General features: G+C 34.8%; 1 protein-coding gene across 4 annotated transcripts in view; it reads right to left on the bottom strand.

Moving 5' to 3' along the window:
* Positions 1-24,937, bottom strand: part of LOC143230611 (ephrin type-A receptor 4-like) — a 93,301-nt gene that overhangs the window by 39,385 nt on the left and 28,979 nt on the right. For all 4 annotated transcript variants that reach the window (XM_076464459.1, XM_076464460.1, XM_076464461.1 and 1 more), the window contains exon 3: positions 8,949-9,028. In XM_076464459.1, the coding sequence (XP_076320574.1) occupies positions 8,949-9,028 (80 nt within the window). The remainder of the gene's footprint in view (positions 1-8,948; positions 9,029-24,937) is intronic.

Genomic DNA, 24,937 nt, shown 5'->3' with positions numbered 1-24,937 from the left:
TCGTTATTAACTCTTAAAACGCACGTCAACATGAAATGGACATCAATGGGATATTTCCTCTTTTGGCGATCTTAACATGTTGATGTGGAAGTGCGTGCGCGTGTGACATGCATTGTGAGGTAAGTGGCACGAACAGCTATAAGGGTAAGCCGGACACTGCACGTGCTAAGGTACCTTTACTTCACTAATGATTTTTCTGTAAAGACAAGACAGGAAGCTGATAAATTTTACTAACATGTTTATGTTGTTCTGAGTCATTTCTTAGGTGCAGAGAGAACAACTGGGAGGTCTAAAGCACCAGTAATGGATGTGTATGCGTCAAGCTATTGATCGCTAAGCCTAAGTTGTGTCGTGAAATGTGTCCTAACGACCATCACCAAAACGCGATATAGGTGAGGAAACGTTATGAGATCTTGTTAGAAGTAATGACGAAAAGTTGTAAGCAAGAACTTTGTATTAGTACAAACAGACATTAGAGAAGACATATTCTCAGAGAGTTCCTTGGTTTAGTAGAGACTGACATTAATACAGAATTTGATCTTAAAAAAATTCCCTCGTATTAGTACAAAATGAGTCTCAAAACAAGTCTACGATATTATTACATATGGAATATAACAGAGGTCTTGTATGTTAATGGAAATTAAGTCATAAAGAGGGCCGATTTGGTATTAATACAAATTAAGACGTAAAGAGAAACTTATCAGGTATTAATGCGCATTAAATCGTAAAGAAAACCTATCAGGTATTAATACAGATTATGTGATAAAGAGGACCTCGTATTAGCAGACTGATTTGTAAATTCAAATAAAATAGTAAGTGTAAAAATGAAAATAAAGAAAGAAATAGAAATTATGGTACCCAGTTTCTGACGAACATGACTGGTAAAGAAACGCGCCTTTTTAAAACTTAGTAAACACTTACTCAGTTACACCCCTAAGTAGCATAGTCATCAAAAGGATGAGCTGAAATGTTGGCTCCAAAATTGTAGACACCCTGTAACTTATCTAGTTTCCACCTGCTTTAGGTTAATGTTCACTCACATCACGAGCAAGTCCAGTGGTCACCCGTATGTTTAGTTACTGCACTTCAGAATTATAACTAGTATGTTAGATGAAGTAATGAAATCATCTCTTCCAGTTTCAAAGACGTTTGTTTGAAATATTCGGGCAAACCTACATTAGCCGTGTCTAACTTTGAACTCAAAAACAAAAAGAAAGACATCGCGATCAAACAGTGCGATTTGACTGTCACTCTTATAACAAACCTATAGCCCTAAATTGCGTAGCGTGTTTTTTATCCATAGGAAGCAAACCATGAGCTATCTCTAACCATTAGAGCCACAGTCGGCCCCATTTCAAAACATAAAACAGTGACAAATTAATAGTTCTATAATTATTGGATAAAACTATTTCTTTAAACCTTGTGCTGCAGATCATGCTTTATTTATATGATTTATCTGGAACTTATGATTTATAAAAGTACTGTACAAAAGTGTACAAAAGGAGTTTCATGACCACATTAAAGAGTCTCCACGGACAGACACGAGTCACTACTTCAGTTCCTGAGTGAAAAACGACATGGCACTTCAAAAGTTAAGTACTCAATTAAAAAAAAAAAACTGTCTAACAGCGAACTGATTCCATTGACCAATAACAGAATAAATAATCCGTCTCCTAGCTGTCATTATCTTATCAACTTGTCGTGGGTCACGTGACATAGGCTCGTTCTGTTTTTGGTGAACCTATTGGATAATTAGGTTCATCATCTATCACAAATGAAAATACCCAGTCCAAAAGTCCAAGAACCCGACAGCACGGAGTCGCGACGGTAACTGACTCATCACAAGTTGAATAGCTAACTAACTGCGTTTACACATCGAAGTACATAGTGTTTTCTGTTTCTTCTCAGACCTACAGTAAATGAACAAATGTAAAATTTGTTGTTCTCACTTATACACAGAAGCTATTGATCAATAGCATTGGGTAAGATCATATAGAACACGTGTACTCTTTAATTGTAACAAGTTAGGCTTATACTAGCAATATCTTAAACACTATCGAAACGGAATGCCTTGTTCAACTTTCTACAATGGTAACGTACATTGAAACAATATATACAGAGAGTTAACAATACGGTAAACGTTCAACTGAGTATATACTGTTGTCTTGATGTAAATAAAGGGTTAGGGATTGTTTATTACTGTCTGATATATGTAGGAGTAGAGTAGAGTAAATACGAAACATGCCAGCTATTACAGGAGTTACATACTGTAATATTTGTTGTTAGTACAGCTTAGAATATAGGTTTGGTACGGAAGTAACAACATGCCAGCTGTTACAGAAGTTACACACTGTAATATTGGTTGTTAGTACAGCTTAGAATATAGGTTTGTTGCGGAAGTAACAACATGCCAGCTGTTACAGGAGTTACACACTGTAATATTGGTTGTTAGTACAGCTTAGAATATAGGTTTGTTGCGGAAGTAACAACATGCCAGCTGTTACAGGAGTTACACATTGTAATATTGGTTGTTAGTACAGCTTAGAATATAGGTTTATTTCGGGAGTAACAACATGCCAGCTGTTACAGGAGTTGCATACTGTAGTATTGGTTGTTAGTACAGCTTGGAATATAGGTTTGTTTAACGAGAAAATATGGGTTTCAGGACAGACCAAAGAACATACGAACAAACAGGACACAGCACTTGAAATTCATTTAAATAGGAATGCAGTAAATTAATCTATGTGATCTTAGGCGGGGTCAAATCCATGAATCGATAGGGTTTGACCTCCACAGTCCAAAACTGTAATTAGATTTCAAATCGGTCAACAGATGACGAAGCTACGAGTTGAAAAAACTCAGAGCCGTTCTGTGAGCCACTTTACAGCGGCTAATAACTCTAAATACACAAGCAATATTGTTAGCTCTATTGATGTTAGAGTTTAGTAAGACTGCCCTTCGATCTACATACTGTTTAATACACGACTTCTAACCTTCTTAGCTTGTCATGTTGTGACGATCAGTAATAAATCATTAAAGGTTGTCTCAATTGAAGAAGACGGGACTAAACCTGACAGTATAATTGGTATGAAAACTGATTAATCAAGTAGAAAAGGCCATCCTTCAAACTTTAACGATCTCACAGAGGTTTCATCTCTCTCGCAACGTTCGTGGGGTGTACTGTTGTAAGGGGCAACAGTCTACATTCGGCGGAAAGTACAGATATGGTAGTTATTACGTCACATGTCCATTTTTTGAGATCGTTTTCCATGGCCTATTCTTGTTCAACTGATGACCACATATCAGCAACATTACGCAGGAATAACGAGATAAAAAGGATATCCGAGTGTAAAAAACAAACAAACACGAATAATTTGTTTTTATAGGCGTAGTTCCAATGATTTTCTCTTTCACTCCCTATCTTCCGGTTGTCCATTCCCGAAGGAAAAGCGCCCGGAAAAAGCAGGAAACAAAGCCTATAACCCTGGTCAGTCGAAACTAAAACTTCTATATTTTGAAATGTGGGGAAAATTTACTTGAAAATGTTAAGTGTTCAGTTCACCAACACGTAGAAAGTATGCTCTATAACAGAACATTTTATTACACCCTGAGATTACCTTGCTCTCAGTGCTTGTACGAATACAGAAAATTTTAAGTGTATTCTTTTATCTCCACATAACGTTCGTTATTTTCTATGTCACACTTGTGATTTTCACAATTTTTTGTTGCAGTTAGAAATAGTCGCTTTAGGTGTTTCTAATGTCGCTTGTATAGTGTTACGCAAAACACTGTTGTAGGTAAATGGTCTTATGACTACCTCACTTTAGGTGTTTCTAATGTCGCTTGTATAGTGTTGCACAAAACACTGTTGTAAGTAAATGGTCTTATGACTACCTCACTTTAGGTGTTTCTAATGTCGCTTGTATAGAGTTACACAAAACACTGTTATAAGTAAATGGTTTTATAATTACCTGACTTTAGGTGTTTCTAATGTCGCTTGTACAGTGTTACAAGCGATGATTATGAAAATATTGAGGTATTGGAGATATTTATTTAAAAAACAACAACCATTTTTTACTTTTCTAAAGTTGTAGAGACCAGTGAGTGTTTTATTTAAGGACTTTAAAACTGGTTATCAACACACTAGTAACACATGTAAATACCTGAGAGTCCACAAGTTCAGAATATGGATACCATTACTGTGTTAAAATATATAATTCACTAACCCTTATAGACATTAAAAAGTCCATATCTCGTGTGGAGTTAGAAATATACGTATCAGCACTACCTGTATTACCAAAATAACCTGACTTACATTGTTACAATAGAATTACATTTAACTCACATTGTTAGTGTTAAATTTAACTCACATTGTTAGTGTTAAATTTAACTCACATTGTTACAGTAGTGTTAAATTTAGCTCCCATTGTCACAGTAATATTACATTTTACTTACATTATTACAGCAGTATTAAATTTAACTCAGAATGTTACAGTAGCATTAAATTTAACTCATTGTTAGAGTAGCATTAAATTTAACTTACATTGTTACAGCAGTGTTAAATTGAATTCATTATTACAGCAGAGTTAAACTTTAATCACATTGCTAGAGTAGTTAAATTTTACTCGCATTGTTACAGTAGTGTTAAATTTTACTCGCATTGTTACAGTAGTGTTAAATTTTACTCGCATTGTTACAGTAGTGTTAAATTTAACTCACATTGTTACAGCAGTGTTAAATTTAGCTCACATTGTTACAGTTGTATTAAATTTAGCTCATATTGTTACAGTAATATTAAATATAACTCACATTGTTACAGCAATATTAAATTTAACTCACATTGTCACAGTACTGTTAAATTTAACTCACACTGTTACAGTAGTGTTAAATTTAGCTCACATTGTTACAGTAGTGTTAAATTTAACTCACATTGTTACAGCAGTGTTAAATTTAGCTCACATTGTTACAGTTGTATTAAATTTAGCTCATATTGTTACAGTAATATTAAATATAACTCACATTGTTACAGCAATATTAAATTTAACTCACATTGTCACAGTACTGTTAAATTTAACTCACACTGTTACAGTAGTGTTAAATTTAGCTCACATTGTTACAGTAGTGTTAAATTTAATGCACATTGTTACAGTAGTGTTAAATTTAACGCACATTGTTACAGTAATATTAAATTTATCTTACACTTCACAGCTATGTTACATTTGACAGCAGAGTTATATACTATTTCTGTACATTCCTAAACGTTAAAAATTATATTCCTTGTTTTTTCGGCGTGTGTGTGTGTGTGTGTGGAAAACGTCTAACTAACAAATTCGCGATGTGATATAGTAAAATATTACAGTATAGTTGAAGTTAGTTTTCAAATCGTGGAATTATAACAGACATGTTTAGGGTGCTCGGTTGGAATCACTTGAAGATTTAAAGTGTGTAATTAATGTAGGTAATATTAAAATATTACTTAACTAACCGAGTGAGAAACCGCAAATATTGTTTATAACGATTCCCTTTTATACTCCGAGTTCTATCCCAAATTTTTTGTTAGAACTTTTGCGGAAAGTTATACATCGCATTGGTGTCCCTAATTTTTAAGAGATATACTAGAGAGAATGGAACTAGTTAACTGCATCCACCGCCATCTGCTGGGCTACTATTGTCTGATCGAACAGTATAATTTCATCGTCTCTTTTATAAGGCATTCGCAGCCCTTAAGTATGAAGCGCGTCTTTTGAGGCAACGGGATGCGAACAATTAACCCTTAATTTCACTGTCCAAGCACAGTGACCCCTAATCTACTAGTCTGCCAATCATTAACAGTAGTCTCCTCTTCCCCTTTCAATTGTCAACTGCTCAACAGGAATTTGGTGGTTTTTATTCAAGTAAAATAAGCACTACACGTTGTAAACAACGGAGTTTTATTGGTTATGCAAATACTTTTTGTGTACTAGCAATGCATAACTAATGAATGATAAGTCATTCTCACACATGTATTTTGTAAAGTTCCACACTAGATACGAAGGCCAACTACATTCATTCATTTCTTATCCACATTTGTGAGCTAAAAACTGCAGTTTTCCACGTGTCATCTTCCATTGGAATTTTAAATATTCGTCTCTAGTGTATAGTATATTGTCTCTCTATATAAACTTGGTTCAGAATAGCGGGAAAACACACGTGCGTGGTCGAAATAGTTGAAAAGGGATACTTTTTTTCTCCAACTTTGACTATAATGGTAGGTAGACGACCGAGCATTGCCTTGTTAGTTGTGGAAAAACATATTTGTCAGGTTTATCACAACTTTGATCTCGCTGACGTGTGAGGAAAATCAAATGGACTGTGAAAGTTATCACCCCTTTATAAAGAAGTGAACTAACCCAACAATATCTAACAAGGAACACACAACGTTGATCTCATCCTGCACTACGAACACTTAGAAAATAATGTCCGCACGTTCTTCTCCACCTTGGGGTCATCCATATAAGAGCGCCCTCTCGAGAGACTTTACTTGAAGTTGAAGTCAGCAATATTACGTATTGGTGAAGAGGCAAAAACAAGTTGGTGTTACAAAAAAACAACAAAAAAAAAAACGTTTAACTTATTCAGTAGGGAATAAACTTTCACCTCACGAAGTAGTTCCTTTTCAGACTTGTTTATTTCTATTAATGTATCTCTACGCGCTCGGGCGGATACATCAAAGGCAACCACCAGGCTGACATTGATGAATGAATGTTGGTCATAGATATCGTACCTGACATACGAAGGGGAACGCTCACCTTTCCCTTTGAGGGTAACAGTTGTTGACGGGTTGTTTGTGTAAAAACAAGTTCCGATGATAATTAAAAATCAATACAGTTAACATTTCAACGAGATGAAGCACGGCTTTAAAAGATAGAAATCACACCCATCTGGAATTTTGAAGGTCATGGAACCCTTATAACGACAGTTGACTACATGCAAAAATGTAGAAGTAAAATATATCGGACAAAGAACTTCGAAGCTCATCATTCTTTATGGCAAATTTTATTAATTTACTGAAGAAAACATCTCGAAATGTAACTTTTTACTGCGTGCTCTGTACCATCTTGTATTTATGTGCCAATGAAAAATTACAAACTGGTTGTGTATTTTGTTCTGTTCAGTGTATCATAAGTTATGATTCTAAATTTGGCCTTACATCCAGTTCAATTATTTAATGCTTGTATATTCAAACACATCTACTAAATTTTGCACCCTAAACACCTTGTCTGTTTTTGTTTTTCTTTGATGTATCCTAAGATCAGTTTCTGACATGAACAGAGATGAATAGATGAATTTGTTTGTTTGTTTTGAATTTCGAGCAAAGCTACACAAGGGCTGTTTGCACTAGTCGTCCCTAATTTAGCAGTGTAAAAATATAGGGAAGGCAACTAATAATCATCACCCACTGCCAACTCTTGGGCTACGCTTACACCAACGAATAGTGGGATTGATCGTAACATTATAACACCCCACGGCTGAAAAAGCGAGCATGTTTGGAGTGACGGGGATTCGAAACCGCGACCCTTGGATTACGAGCCGAGTGCCTTAACACCTGGCCATGCCGGGCAGGAATAATTAGAAAAAAATTATTATCACGAAACTTAAAGACCAAACTAAAAAGTTGGAGGTATAAAGATGAAGCAACACGTCTCAGACGGAGAGCACATTGAAACATCTGTTATTAAAGCTAATTATCAAGTATTATTAAACACACGAAATTCCATTGTAGTCATTATAATAATACTAGGTAAACACTTCCTCAAATTACACACGTTTACCAGAAAGATGTCATAAACAGTGTTGTCGAAAGTGATGGGAACTGTTCCACAGGATAACAGTATGTTGTAGGTTAAACTATCGGACATAACATGATCTTGATTACAAATATATATATATATCATTTACTGTTATAGATACGACACTTCGGACAATACCCTTTATTATATATCTCTAAGTAAACAGTAAAACCGTGAACAAAATATTCTAAATCGCTCTTACACATTTTTATTACTTACGAATAAATATAACTTGAGTGATAAGTGACGTGTAACAATGTCCTGGGCCATCCAGTGTAAGAAAAGTATATCTAAAGTACTGCAATAGTAACAGCAAGTAAAGTGGTAACAGTATATCACACATACTACACAAAACAACTGTCGCAGAGGACAGACTATTAGAACATAAATAATCATACAGATAATATCACAATAACAGTAACCAGAAAAAAACCCACCTAATATCACAATAATACCACACATCAGTACCATAATTAGCTACTAATTTCACAATAATACCACAAAACAGTACAACAATCAGCTACTAATATCACAATAATACTACACAACAGTACCACAATCACCTACGAATATCACAATAATACTACACAACAGTACCACAATCACCTACGAATATCACAATAATACCACACAACACTACCATAATCAGCTACTAAATTCACAATAATTCCGCACAGCAGTATCATAATCAGCTACCAATATCACAATAATATCATACAGCAGTACCATAATCAGCTACAAATATCACACAACAGTATTGTAACCACCTAGTAATATCACAATAATACCATACAACTGTACCACAATCACTTACTAAAATCACCATAATACCAGACAAGGTTATAAAGGAATACTGAAAACAGAAAATGAACAAAAGGTAATAACACAGGTATCTACTGATTAAAAAAGCATGCATTACAGTAACAGGGGAAAAGATGTGGTAGTTATGAACTATTAAACAGGTCGTATGTCACTCACTGGTCCTAGATAAAACAACATTATATACTAAGGCAGGAGAGACGTTCTTTTCAAATTCCTGAGCTTTAGACAAATTGATAACTATGTATCGCAACATTAGGTTGAAAACAGAAAAATAGTCGTTAGAGAGGAGATACATACCCCAGGTGTCCTAGCTTGTGGTCCATACGGATATCTAGTCCAGTCAAGGGAGCTCTCTTTCGTTGTATCCAGAAGAACAACTGTAAAGATGGTCAACTTCATCAGTGTGTACAAATTAAACGATCACTGAATTATTTCAAAATGAAACTAATAGAAATCTTTACCAAAACAAGTATTCTCAAGTTTAACTATAATGACGTACTTCTCGAGATTAACACATCACCTGCAAATGATAATAAATATAGCATCAGAGTGATGTGTTTGTAGTTAGAGAATAACTAACCATTTGTGTCTAACAATAAGTACTTCTATAGAAAATGCAATACCTACTGTCGCAGAAAATTCAAATATACATGTCTGTCTAACAGTACCTACTGCTACATGAGACTAAACTGTACATAGATGTCTGGAACTTGTTTCTCCTAATAATTAATAACTTTAAACTTAATGTCTGGTACTTGTTTCTCCTAGTAGTTAATAACTTTGTTAAGGTAGATGTCTGGTACTTGTTTCTCCTAATAATTAATAACTTTAAACTTAATGTCTGGTACTTGTTTCTCCTAGTAGTTAATAACTTTGTTAAGGTAGATGTCTGGTACTTGTTTCTCCTAGTAGTTAATAACTTTGTTAAGGTAGATGTCTGGTACTTGTTTCTCCTAGTAGTTAATAACTTTAAACTTAATGTCTGGTACTTGTTTCTCCTAGTAGTTAATAACTTTGTTAAGGTAGATGTCTGGTACTTGTTTCTCCTAGTAGTTAATAACTTTGTTAAGGTAGATGTCTGGTACTTGTTTCTCCTAGTAGTTAATAACTTTGTTAAGGTAGATGTCTGGTACTTGTTTCTCCTAGTAGTTAATAACTTTGTTAAGGTAGATGTCTGGTACTTGTTTCTCCTAGTAGTTAATAACTTTGTTAAGGTAGATGTCTGGTACTTGTTTCTTTTTGTACTTAATAAATTTTTAAATCGGTAACACTAAGTTATAAATAAAACTTCAACATTAGGAAATATTGGTCAGTGTTGAAGTTCATGGATAGTCCGAATACAGTACAGGGAGATCAAGAGTTATATTTATGTCATAACCTGTAACTTCATAAAGGGAGCCAAGTGTTATTTGTAGCTGGAAAGTTTTAACACGTTATAAAATCCAAGTGTTACACCGTGTTTGGAAACTATACGTTTGTAAGAAAGCTATGTTGTGTTAGATTCAGGTGTGAACCTACACATTCTGAGACAGTGATTATATTTTAGCATGATAGCCAAATCATGTAATTTTAGAATAACACGTAAGTCTGTAGAGGGCGCTGTTGACTAGCTGTTTTAACTAAGTTCTATCATTTAAAAACAAAGGGCTTTGAGCGGGATATAAACACAGCGAAGACACAATTAGTAATATTTTCAAAATCAACGAAACATCAAAAAGTTCAACTCCAGATCTACATGAACGGAGAGCTTCTCCAAACTGCTACATCTGCAAAATTTTTAGGGTTAACATATGATTCTAAACTTACCTGGATAAAACATGTAAATAACATAAAAGCTAAAATTTGGCGAAGAATAAACTATGCTAGGAGTCTAACTGGTAAAAACTATGACACAACACCAGAAAACATCATTAAAATATACAAGACATACATTAGACCTGTAATAGACTATGCAGCTCCTGCATGGATCAATGTAAGTGTAAAACAAATTCAAACCAAACTCCAAACATTACAGAATACACTAATTACATCAGCATACAGAGTACCTAAAACCACTTCCTCAAAGTTCATGCACAATTACTCAAATACACAAATAATACCAGATAGACTTCTACAGAGTACAATAAAATATTTTGATAAAAATTGTCGAAAAAATGAGTTGGTGTGCGAACTAGACAGATATTGCATATATGATGAAGAGAGACCTAAACACCTCTCACCGTTAAATCTATACATTAGATCATTAAGACAAAATCATTTAAAATAAGAATAATAATAAAATAGTGCTAAAATAAAACAGGCCACCTACGTTCTAGACTTATTAAAAATAAATAAATACATACATAAAAATGAAAGAAGAATATAAATGGACATTACCCTGAAAAGGACCAGATTTAAAGTTATGCTGTTACTTTAGCCATTTTGTATTTATTCTAAATATATTAATCAGACCATTTCAACTAAGTAATGAAGGAGGAAGAGGTCTAGTGTACCTGGCCCTCCTGGGTATACAAATATATATACCCAAAAACCTAGAGAGAGAGAGAAACTTATCTATTTATAAGTTTCTGCCAATATCCCAAACATTAAAATGAACCTATTTATTTAACATTCTAATGGACCCAAACTTAATTTTAGTTTTAGACTATGAAATTGTCATTGTATTCTATATATCATTGACAAGACCTTTAAAACATTATTTAATGCACAGATATTAAAGTTCTGTACAAAATTTCGTATTTTTGGTTTGTTTTGATTATATATTTATTTTTGTAAGATATATTCTAATTTATTTTATTTAGATGTTGGCTAGAGGGCTCATCACGTTAAAATCATGCAAGTTCTAGGATATTCGAAAATATTAGTGATTGATATAATTAACCCGGCTTGGCCAGGTGAGTTAAGGCGTTCGACTCGTAATCTGAGGGTCGCGAGTTCGAATCCCCGTCGCACCTAACACGCTCGCCCCTTTTAGCAATCGGGGCGTTTTAATGTTACGGTCAATCTCCCTATTCGTTGGTAAAAAGAGTAGCCCAAGAGTTGGCGGTGGGTAGTGATGACTAGCTGTCTTCCCTCCACTCTTACACTACTAAATTAGGGACGGCTAACGCAGATAGCCCTCGTGTAGCTTTGTGCAAAATTCAAAAACAAAAAACAAACATCGACATAATTTGCAAAATGTAAAGAAGCAAGATTGTTTAATGAGTGCGGTACAGGGAGTACCGTTAATTTGTACGTTAATATTTAGTCGTTAGTACGTAAATAGTTGTTGAAAATGAAAACGTTATTAGTGAAGTTAGGCCTACAGTTACAACTGTGTAGAAATAGCGCTTATATTAGTCAAAGTTGAAGGAGATACAAACTAATTTGTCATATTTACGTAAATAGGGCAAGGTTTTATTTTTACCAAATAATTTAAAGAAGAAGTCCAAAAAACAGCGTTACAACAATTTGTACTTGTTTTAGTTATATATGCATACAGCTAAGCTTCTTCAGTCTAGATTGCACTTCGTATTGATGCATAGAAGTAAAACATGGTTTTGGTAAAACCTGTGTAACAAGTAGAACTATAAGAATCACTTACGCAGCCATAAAGGTGGCGAGTGAAAAACTGATAGGTCTCAATTGTGAAAATAAAATGAAAAAAAAAAAGAAACTGAAACGTCTTGTTCAAAAATAACCTTAACCAAACTCACTAATTCTTTGCCCTGTCGTAGCTCCCGCAACTTAAGTTGTTAGGTATATTCAAGGTCCCGCCCACGCTTAACGTCCCGCCCACAAATCCTCCCTTTCCGAATGAGTAATTAGTAAAATTTATTTGATTATTATAGACTTCACGTCGCTTTCTTACGCCTCTATTCAGTAGTTGGTTTTGCAAAAATCTCAAGCTCTATTCAGTCCACATTTCTGCCTTTATTTCGTATTTATTACACTTTCAAGCTTTAAAAATAATATAAATTACCAAAAAAAATCACTAATCCTAAACCTAATAAAAACATTTTATCCAGCAGTTAATTTAGTATTTACTAAGAAGTGTTGATACTATTGTAAAGTTGTATGTTATTATTTTTTTGGACCGATTCTTTTAAAATATTTGAAGAAAATAAAGCCACCTTCAGTCCAGAAAACAAATTAGTTTATCTCTTTCTTAACTTACAGACTACTCTCACATCGACGTAAATTTAAGTTTTAGGCCTACGTTTACAAACTAAACTTCGTAACTTAAACTCTGAAATTACAGTAGGCCTAATACACTAATAGTATATAAAGTATGTACCCTTGTTTTATAACAATTGCTGACTAGCTTCCTAAACAGTTTACAGAAACAGTTAACTGTCACTCGATTAATAACTAATTCACAAAATAGTTCATTAACATTTCTGTTCTGCCTCGTATTTAAAACTAAATTTCTTTTCTAGATATTCGTCGAAAAAATTACAATATTTTTGTAATATATCACCTTGAACTTTCTACACATCCTAGAAGTAATTTTAAGAACTAACATGATACTAGCGTCAATGTGCCCTCTAAGTAAAACTTAAATCAAATCATACAAAACATAGCGAACGAAAGTAAAAATTAATTACGTTCACTTGAAAACAGTGTTGACAGGTTAACAAGATTCACATAGTAGCAGTGTATATACAGATTATAAATGTTCATGTAATATAATAACATTCACGTAAGTATGTATTCACACAAGTTAACATCACCGTTTTACTAAGACTACGTGGCCAAGTCGTTGGTTCTTACTGACATAAAGAGACCAGCCACTTAGTTAACCCTTACTTAAAACTACAAGGCAAAGTCGTCGTTTGTTGCTGAGAGTAATAGCTCGGTGAAACACGCCTCACTGAAGTTACGCGGCCAAACCGTCACTCCTTACTGAGACAAAGTCAGATCTTTGATTTATAAATGGTCAGATATATGACCAACATTACGATCCAATACCGCTCCACGTAGTGAAGATTGTGTGACTAATCTATGTAGTACGTATTTAGATGTAAATAAATACTTATTTATTAAAAGAAAGTTAAAGATGGAAAGTTGTATTACAAACGTGAAAACAAAGTAAATGTACCTACAAAGCATATGTTTCAATGATGTTCGGGTACCATATAAACCAATGTTTCTCATCGTAGAAAATCTTCCTTGGCTTGTAAAACGTCACTGAGAAGGCTCACCAGAGCTACGAGATCCCAAAACCCAACTAAGAATACACAAGCTTATTAAAACGGAAAAGTATAATAATTATTTTGATCTTTGAAGAATTATGCTAGACAACGCCGAATTAAACAGTGTAGAATACAGAACATATTTCATACGTATTTCAGATGTACAAATAGTACTTTGATGTTGAACATTCTAAATTAAACGAACAAAAATAGCACATAAATGGCACAAAATATTTATTCATATACATCATAAATTTCATTAAAATAACTTTATATTTGATGCATATTTATAGGTAGTAACTTGAAACTGGTCTATTCATTAAACGGTCAGAAAACAGGAATAGTAAATTACGAACACCAATCATAGACATAGGTCACTAGAATAATTTTTATGGATTTTTGAAAGGAAGGGGCTAAGCTATATCTTAGTTACAATATTTATTAATCCGGCCCTCTTCATAGGCATTTTTTAACAGTGTAGAAATATTAAATAACCTAAGAAAGATTATTTTTTGCGATATATAAATGAAATGAACAGGTGTACGAAAACTGTACGTATATATATATATTTTGATTTCCTAAACAGGCCCGGCATGGCAAAGAGTGTTAAGGCGTGCGACTCGTAATCTGAGGGTAGCGGGTTCCCATCCCCGTCGCACCAAACATGCTCGCCTTTTCAGCCGTAGGAGCGTTATAAAGTTACGGTCAATCCCATTATTCGTTGGTAAAAGAGTAGCCCAAGAGTTGGCGGTACGTGGTGATGACAAGCTGCCTTCCCTCTAGTCTTACACTGCTAAATTAGAGACGGCTAGCGCAGATAGCCCTCGTGTAGCTTTGCACGAAATTTCAAAAACAAACAAACATTTCCTAAACGGGCTGCTACCCTAGCGGGTTTCATGTCAGTTAAATGTTGGCATTAATAAAGAAATGTTACACATCATTTACATAACTTTGTTTTATCGGTAGCCATGCTTAAATATTTTTTTAATGTACATATTACGCCTTTCACAAATTTGTTGTTGTATAAGATTACATTTAGGTATCTTTAACTAAAAACTATCTTAAAATAATATTAAGTTTAATCCATTTAACATGGTCCTCAAGGGATTCAACTTATAACGCTAAAAACAAGGTTAGACCACTATGTAGCGTTGCGTTTAACAATAACAAATAATCCTTTTTAACATATTTTATACATATAAACTTAAATATGTTAAAAATAATATGCTTCATTTATGTTTAACTTACATACCATATTTTTGTACGGTAGAATTTTAATTTCTATAACCACTTAATTATTTCAGTCTTTAAGTTACATGGTGCCACAAAATAATTAGGCCTACTTTAATCGACAGTCGTTCCTTAGCTAAGTCTAAAACTTGTTTTTTCAATTTCGCTTAAAGCTACAGAAGGGCTATCTGCGCTAGCCGTTCCTAATTTAGCAGTGTAAGACTAGAGAGAGGGCAGCTAGTCATCACCACCCACCGCCAACTCTTGGGCTACTCTTTTACCAACGAATATTGGGATTGAACGTCACATTATAACGCTCATACGGCTGAAAGGGCGAGCATGTTTGGTGCGACAGGGATTCGAACCCGCGACTCGCAGGTTACGAGTCGAGCGCCTTAATCACCTGGCCATACACAGCCAGTCTAAAGTTTAACAATAAAACAATATACTCCAAATAATTACTTTATTCAAACTTTAATGATATTTCACATACTAAATACTCGACAGTCAGCCCGATGTAGCTTTGCTATAAGAAAAACACATACACAAACTAAAAAGTACTCGGACATATCCAAAAATAGACCCAAAATAATTTGGAAGACAAACAGAAGATCAACAGTGGCTTAGAAACCCTTAATTTGCATTGTTGAGTAACAACGAATCGTAAACTTCGAATTATTAAAGACGTTGAGAAACAGCGAATCGTAAAGCAATATATAATTTAACAGACACCAAGGTTACGTGCACTGAAATCCATCGAGATGGAACATTTTCTAGAATTATGGAAATAAAATATTTTTATTTTAGCTAATGGCGGCTCTCTTTATATTCACGGTTTCTCACAATGATTGGTTTGTTTTGAATTTCGCAACGCTAACGCTATCTGCGCTAGCCGTTCCTAATTTAGCAGTGTAAGACTAGAAGGAAGCAGCTAGTCATCACCACCCATCACTAACTCTTCGGCTACTCTTTTACCAACAAATAGTGGGACTGACCGTTACATTATAACGCCCCCACGGCTGAAAGAGCGAGCATGTTTGGTGTGACGGGAATTCGAACCCGCAACCCTTGGATTACGAGTCGAGTTAAAGAAGGACCAAGACAACAAACTGGGATTGGTGTCTATAATTTAGTAATGGCTGTAGATTATTTCAGAAAGCTCAGTTCCTCCCCCCCCCCCCATGTAATGGTCTAGTGGACAGAGATAAAACAACTGAAACTTCTTTACTCAATCTAAAGATGACTTAAGAAGTTCGAAACGTTGTTCTGTACTTCATATTAATTAAATTGCTAATATCCATATCAGTTATCTTAAGAAAAGGAGTTGGACAGACTTGTTGTTATTTCTGCTTTGGATTAGACTATATCTTGTATAACTTCTACACTAGTGTTCAGCATAATTATTGGAGCTTTCTCTATTGTACAGTTAAAATGTTATTTTGCTAATTTACATAGATATGTGAACAGAAAATCGGAATGGTTTGATCAGTAATATAACCAGGTCAAAGAAGACAGCACCTACTGATGAAAGTTCACAAAGTGACTTCTCTTTACACAGCTTCACGATTTACTATCTTAAAGTGTAACAAAAAATGTACGAAGATTGTCAAAAACGTGTCTGCAACAGAAGGCGTAGCGCGTGTGTTTTTCTTACAGCAAAGCCATATCGGGCTATTTGCTGCGTATACCGAAGGAATTCGAACCCCTGATTTTAGCATTGTAAGTTCGTAGGTTTACTGCTGTCCCAGCGTGGGACCAGAAGATGTGGCTCCAAGTCTCAGTTTAAAGTTGGTGGTCAAGTTCTTATGTGGAACCTTCAGAGAACCGAGAGAAATGGTGAAAAAGACTCTTGCTTGAACCATGACTAGCTTCATACACTGCGTCTTCAGTGACTGAATTATACGAATTACATTCATGTCGTGGAACAGGTTTGAAAGATAAAGTCAACGGTGCAAATCAGAAATTATTTCATTAACGTTAAAAACAAGATTTACTTCGGTTTTCAAAAGGCATTTCAATGACCGAGGATGTTTAATGAACAGTGTTATGTCTACTTCGGAACCACTGGTAAATGAAATTGTTGAAGAAAAAAAACGTGCAGAAAACTTTTACTCCAATTAGTGTAGAAGGATGCATCTAACACTGGATCGGCCAGGAAAAAGGAAACTTTTTATTCCAACAAGGAAAGAATGGCACCCCTACCTTTATGAGCGACTAAATCATGGTCGGCCATGATTTATCGTCCTCGAGTTACTGAATCATGTTCACCGAATAAAAAGATAAGATAAAAAGGGTGAGGTGGAACTGACTCACACTACAGATTATCATGGACAAATTCGGACTAAAATTGTCTAAATTATGGATCCACCAGGGAATCATGCAATTACAACACCAATGACGTGACAGAATGTTCTGGAAGATTAAAAATGGCGTCAACTGGAGCATGACCAACTGTATTATATATACGTATGCACTAAATACAATGACAATACAAACTATTTTGGATATACACCAAATACAATGAGAGCACAAAGTATCGTAGTGTGTACACTACATACAATACTAATATAAAGTGTCGTATATGTATACACTGCATACAACGACAATATACAATAATGCAATTATCCTCTCATTTCTTTCCTCTTCGTACTCGATAGATACCAGTATTACCTCAGTTTGTCGTTCATGTGTACTCGATAGATACCAGTATTATCTCAGTTTGTCGTTCATATGTACTCGATAGACACCAGTATTATCTCAGTTTGTCGTTCATGTGTACTCGATAGATACCAGTATTACCTCAGTTTGTCGTTCATGTGTACTCGATAGATACCAATATTACCTCAGTTTGTCGTTCATGTGTACTCGATAGATACCAGTATTACCTCAGTTTGTCGTTCATGTGTACTCGATAGATACCAGTATTACCTCAGTTTGTCGTTCATGTGTACTCGATAGATACCAATATTACCTCAGTTTGTCGTTCATGTGTACTCGATAGATACCAGTATTACCTCAGTTTGTCGTTCATGTGTACTCGATAGATACCAATATTACCTCAGTTTGTCGTTCATGTGTACTCGATAGATACCAATATTACCTCAGTTTGTTGTTCATGTGTACTCGATAGATACCAGTATTATCTCAGTTTGTCGTTCATATGTACTCGATAGACACCAGTATTATCTCAGTTTGTCGTTCATGTGTACTCGATAGATACCAATATTACCTCAGTTTGTTGTTCATGTGTACTCGATAGATACCAGTATTACCACAGTTTGTTGTTCATATGTACTTGATAGAAACCAGTTTTACCTCAATCTCTCGATTTCTTACTATATGAAGGTGTGAGAGGTATCTGTAAAGTGTGAGGGGTGCTTATGACACCCAGGTTAACTTACACCCCCTTATGGAAGCTACACAGATAACATGTTGTTCATTGTTTGTTAAACGTGGGGTAGCCAGTGGTAATCTTCCCATTACGAGGTCAACGATTCTTCTTGTTTGTCCTTCAAAACCTGGTACACCTGAGCTAGCACGGTTGCCATAGTAACGGCGTACCAAGTGAAGCATCTCTCTTCACAAGTTCATTACTACGTACCAAGGTACGCCTCATAACGCCAGACATGAAAATTATCTTATGGTAGACATGTCAAGCACGGAAGCCAAAAGTATTGTGTTCACTGAGAAGTGACAGAATCAAGTTGTGTTCGACTGGACCGGGGGATAATTTATTGGCAGAACACCATTTCTAATAACGGGTCTATACCCTACAACAACCAAGTGTGTCGGAACTATAACTGACCGTCTATGTGAAGGGGGTCTCAAAGTCTTCATTTATCTAAATATTGCTATACCCCATACCTAGATATGGAGCTGAAGAGAGGGGGACAAGTCCCCTAGTTTGTCTTCTAAAATCAAATGTTGGCTAAGTAGTATTACTTATTACAAATTGGATTAAAATAACGAGTAAACGGAATGCAAGAGTCAAAGGTTTATCCGATGTGAATATAAGTGCACGTACATAGCATGATGACAGCCTAGACCCCACTTCCCCTTACTATAATTTCGAAACTATACCTTAACTGTTGGCCTTTGTTTCGAATAAAATTTGATAGCAACAATTGTAAAGTTCTAACGTACGAGATCCAAACATGATCAGTTATGCACGTATATAAATACGGAACTTCTAACACATACCTTATATTTTACGTACACTTTAGGCTTCAGTAAATTAATTGTAACCAATAACACACTCATTGTACCTTAGGCCTCTTGTTAGATGTAACACTTAAATTACTTTTAGTAAACTAGATAAAAACTTCTCAGTTTTAGGTTAGTTTTCAGATACAACAACAAGCTACAAGCATGTAGCCATCTGTAACAACTACCAATTGGCTGCGACTTGTTGGTTGTAGTACCAATTAGCTGTGAGTTGTTGGTTTCATCATCTCTCACTCTCTACAGTTTTATTTCTATGTTCTCTTTTGCTGACAGAACTTTTCACCACTAAATAGTTGTGTGGTATGATTAAGCAGTAACAATCAAATGGACGGGAGTATTTATGTACACTATGGAATCGTGTTGTGTAGAAAATAATAAAACATGTAGTCATCACATACCACGTATTTCCACCTCAGTCAAACTTATATAAATGTAGTGGCGACTGATAGAAACATATAAAGATCTTCTAACTATCCGAAAAATGGCCTCTTGTCACCAATAAATCAGATAAGGGTTTGAATCTTGCCTAAAGCCATTACAGTAAGAGCCATAAACTTCAAATTCTAACCACGAAATCTCTTGACGTCTGTTAAAAAACAACAACCAAAAAACTTACTGTTTGTCAGATAACTTGTGATTTGGTTTATCAATAGTTCTATAAACAGGTTCTTACTTTATCATATATTTCATCTAAAGAAAAGTTAGTTTGTACAAACGAAACTTCTCTAACTTTTACTAACCGCGTATTTCAAATAAATTTTTCTCTTGTATTAACTAAACACCTATGATAAATAGAAGCTATAATGATTTAAGTACCAATATGTATCAGATACAACATTTTTAATTAACTACATATTTCACAAAATAGTCTTCTTTTGTTTAAACTAATCAATCAAATAAATTAGCTATTTGTTGTTTTAACTCACCAACCAGACTAACCTTCTCTTGTTTTAATGACATTGTGTTGTTTTAAGTTAATGTAAAGCTTTTTTTTTTTTTCTTATAAACCAAAGCCACTTTGGAAGCTGTTTTGTCCAATGCGAGGAGTCGAATCTATAAATTCTTAAACTTAACGTGGGACGGCAACTTGAAACAATCTAACCATTCAAAACGTTAAAAACAAATATGAAATAAATATAAAGAATAAGACTAGGCCTCGGATAACAATGGAAGTTTCGTTATATGTATGGATTTCTGATGAAGGATCGAATTCGCTGTAACCGGTACTACTCAGTGGTAATTAGTGAATGTTAGGCTTCAAATTTATTCAGTTATTATATTTTACACAGTTTTTCTGGCAGAATAATTCACAATAAGAAGATAGTTGTATTAATTCTGTATACCTTGAACTCCCACGTAAACATAGTTTAACTGTGGTAAGTAAAAGTAATCTCAAAACACCTGTCATATAATCTACAGGGTGTTATTATTTACGGGATTAACCATGCTTGTTTGTTCTGAATTTCGGGTAAAGCTACGCGAGGGCTATCTGCGCTAATCGACTCTAATTTATCAGTGTAAGACTACATCATCACCCACCGCCAACTCTTGGGCTACTCTTTTACCAACGTATTGTGAGATTGACCGACACAGCGATACCCATAGCTGAAAGGGCGATCATGTTTGGTATCACGGGGATTCGATACCATGACCTTCAGATTAAGAGTTGAACGCTTTAACCACCTTACCAATCATATAACAAGTGGCATTTAATTTGTTACAAGGTTATTGGTTTTGAATTTCGCGCAAAGCTACTCGAGGGCTACCTGCGCTAGCCGTCCCTAATTTAGCAGTGTAAGACTAGAGGGAAAGCAACTAGTCATCACCACCCACCGTCAACTCTTGGGCTACTCGTTTAACAACGAATAGTGGGATTGACGTCACATTATAACGTCCACACGGCTGAAAGGGCGAGCGTGTTTGGTGCGACGGGGATGCAAACCCGCGATCCTCAGATTACGAGTCGTACGCCTTAACCCACCTGGCCATGCCGGGCCGTTACAAGGTTAACCTGATATCATGTAATATATAACGTTATTTGTCACAAGGTCAACGAATCTAACACTACAAGGTTATTCCTATATTCAATCATCGTAGTCAGTACATTTACGTACAGTGTTTTAGTTCACAGAAATTTAAAGCATTACATAAAATACATAGTAAAACATTTATTACGTATCAAAAACCTAATGACCGTATTTTAATACGCACTGTTCTTTCTTCTTTTTCCAAATATCTATATAAACTCTCTTTCAGTCTCTCTCTAAAGATAAATTGAGAGAGGTTCATATAACCCATGTCTGCTGTTCAAAGTATTCGAATAACCAATGTCTGCTCTTCAATTTATTCAAATAACCAATGTCATCTCGTCAACGCCTTCAAATAACAAGTTTCTGCTTTTCAAAGACTTCAAGGGTGTATGTTTTCTCATACCAAGGCCACATTGGGTTACCTTAATTTATAGCGTTGTAAATTCGAAGACTTAACGGTGTCCCACAGTGGAAATCAAAGCCTTCAAATGACCAAAATATGATTTTCAAATCTTTCAAATATCCAATCTCTGCTTTTCAAAGTCTGCAATTAACCGTTGTCTGTTCTTTAAAGCCTTCAAATAAACAAACCGTTAAATAAGGGGTAATATAGAATGTCACAGTCTCAAGAAACATACCGTAACGTTATCTGACTATTCATTAAGATACGTCATCGTATTTAAAGTCCTCCCTTAAACTATTTAATAAAAGATGAAAAGCACGTAGATTACTTATCTCTGAACTCCTGAAGGTCAAGACGTTGGTACAAGTTATTGCGTTACGTACGTATAAGTAATGGCCACATGGAAATGTATAGGAGTTAAATAATGGTCGTTGTATCACATAACCAGTTGAATGTAGTGATCAACAGGTCTTTCAAGTAAAATATATATATATATATAACGGTCACTTTGTGGAGTATGTTATTAATAAAAAGTCTAGACGAATTTAACCTTTGAGATCAAGTCGTATCAATAAAAATTAAGTAGACAACGTAGGTTAATACGAAAGTTCAAAGTTGATTCAATAAAATATATAGTCTAGAATCACTCTAGATCCTCGAGTCATTTAGCTAAAATATAAATAAATCATGTCGTTCGTGGTCTTCTGGATGTCAGTTTCAACCAAATACTGGCAATAAATGGGTTTTGAATGTTACAAGTTGATTGGCTTATTCATTTTTAACGGAAGACGTGAGAAATTCACGGTTGAATATCGAAGAAATAAGTTTCACTTATTTAGTAGAATGCACGATATTACAAAACAGGCTTTCTTTATAAACACGAAAGACCAGACCCTACAAGCAAACTTTGGCCTTAACCAGAAGGTTGTAAAGATAAATATGTCATATAGGTAATCTTTGGCCTTGATCGGCAGGTTATGAAACTTAATGTGAGGGTCTGGGTCATACATGTAAACACGTCAGCCTTGACCAGCAGGCTTTAAGGTAAAATATATGTAACGTTTCAAATTTATCTAAATAATAACAATATTAGTTTTTGGTTAACACTAATGTCACCTCTATGTTAATGTTAAGTGGTATATAACTATTCCAAGAAATTATCTGAATAACGAATATAATACTTCGTATTTAATGATGTAAATATTTTTAAAATAAATATTGGATGATATTAATATTGTTACGTTATTAATAGTCTTAATAACATGGCACTGCTAACACTATATTTGTTTGTTTGTTTTTGAATTTCGCTCAAAGCTAATTAGGGCTATCTAAGCTAGCCGTCCTTAATTCAGCAGTGTAAGACTAGAGGGAAGGTACTAGTCCTCACCACCCACCGCCAACTCTTGGGCTACTCTTATACCAACGATTAATCGTCACATTATAACTCCCCTACAGTTGAAAGGGTGTGACGGGGATTCGAGCCCGCGACTGCTTTAATCACCTGTAATCCAGGCCTAACACTGTATACATATATATATATAACGTATATATATATGCACACACACACACATATTCTTAAAAATTATTTAAAGTGCAAACAATTCAGCAGGTATTAACAGTAAACAGACAGCGACGGAATATAATTCATGTAAGCTAAATCTAACTATATATAATGAATTTCTTCTTGAATCTTAAATCAAATAACGAATATGACCTCATGAATACAGTTCTTTGAACGTACAAACTTGTGATTCAGGGTTAGCCCAAACTGTTCGCGTTTAAATCATCGCCCCCTAAAGCCAATAAACAGTGGCCCTACCGCCACTTGAATATCTACTTACCAGTATCATAACGCTGTATACCAGAAGGTGACTTGAAGAGGGAATGGTTCTAAGTAAATGATCATTTGCTCGACCATAAAACTTAAAATGGGCACTTTTTTCCAGTAATATTTTTCGAGCACAGCTCGGGTTAACCACTCGGGCTGGATATAATGGTTTTCTCGCACGTGAGTGTAACAAGCTTCTTGTGTTTCGTATTATAGTATTTTGTTGTCCACTGATGGTCAAGCCTGGACATTCGACTTTGCCTTTTACGTTAAAACACGATGTTGGTTGATCACCAATTCAGTGTGCAACAAACGTGAATTAACCAATAACGTTCGATCTCTTAGAACAGCATCAGGAGAGCTACATGTTTTGTACATTAGTTCAATTCGTCACGTGCCGTTTTATTACCGAACTCCATTTCGGACAAAATGTGTCACAGAGGCAAGAACTTCAGAATGTGTAAAACCCCCCTTAATGTTTATTAATATATATCTCAATATACGCAGGCTGGAGTTGACAAGAAACAACCATATCTCAACAGTAACTTAACATAAACATAACACCAGTACTGAATACTGAATGATTAATATACAAAATATGGAAGTTAGTTAAATGTAACACCTTTCCGCTTTGTTTCTATATTCAAACACTAGCAACTAGAAACGTTAAGGTGTTTAACACAAAGAGAAGGTTTTACACTAAGACGTTAGGATGCAATAGAGATTTTCTACCCTAACGATCCTCTAGATTAATAACGATTTTCTACTTTAACGATCCTATATTTAATAACGATTTTCTACTCTAACGTTCCTATATTTAATAATGATTTTCTACTCTAACGTTCCTGTATATAAATAATGATTTTGTACTCTAACGATCCTGTATATTAAAAATGACTTTGTACTCTAACGATCCTGTATATTAATAATGAGTTTGTACTCTACCGTCTCTGTATATTAATAATGATTTTCTACTCTACCGTCTCTCTATATTAATAATGATTTTCTACTCTACCGTCTCTGTATATTAACAATGATTTTCTACTCTACTGTTTCTGTATGTTAATAATAATTGATTTTCTACTCCACCGCTTCTGTATGTTAAAGATAATTTCCTACTTTACCGTTCCTCTACATTAATAATGATTATCTTCTTCTCGAACGTTCCTCTGTATTAATAACGATCTTCTACTCTAACGTTCCTGTATATTAATAATGCTTTTTTTCTCGAACCTTCCTGTATATTAATAATGCTTTCCTTCTCGAATCATCCTGTATATTAATAATGATTTTATACTCTAACGTTCCTGTATATTAAAAATGATTTTCCACTCTTACATTCCTGTATACTAATAATGATTTCCTACTCTAACGTTCCTGTATATAAATAATGATTT

This window comes from Tachypleus tridentatus, chromosome 10 (assembly GCF_004210375.1).
Source record: "Tachypleus tridentatus isolate NWPU-2018 chromosome 10, ASM421037v1, whole genome shotgun sequence".
NCBI lineage: Eukaryota > Metazoa > Arthropoda > Merostomata > Xiphosura > Limulidae > Tachypleus > Tachypleus tridentatus.
The sequence above is the reverse complement of the archived record's forward strand: the minus strand, read 5'-3'. Positions and strand labels throughout refer to the sequence as shown.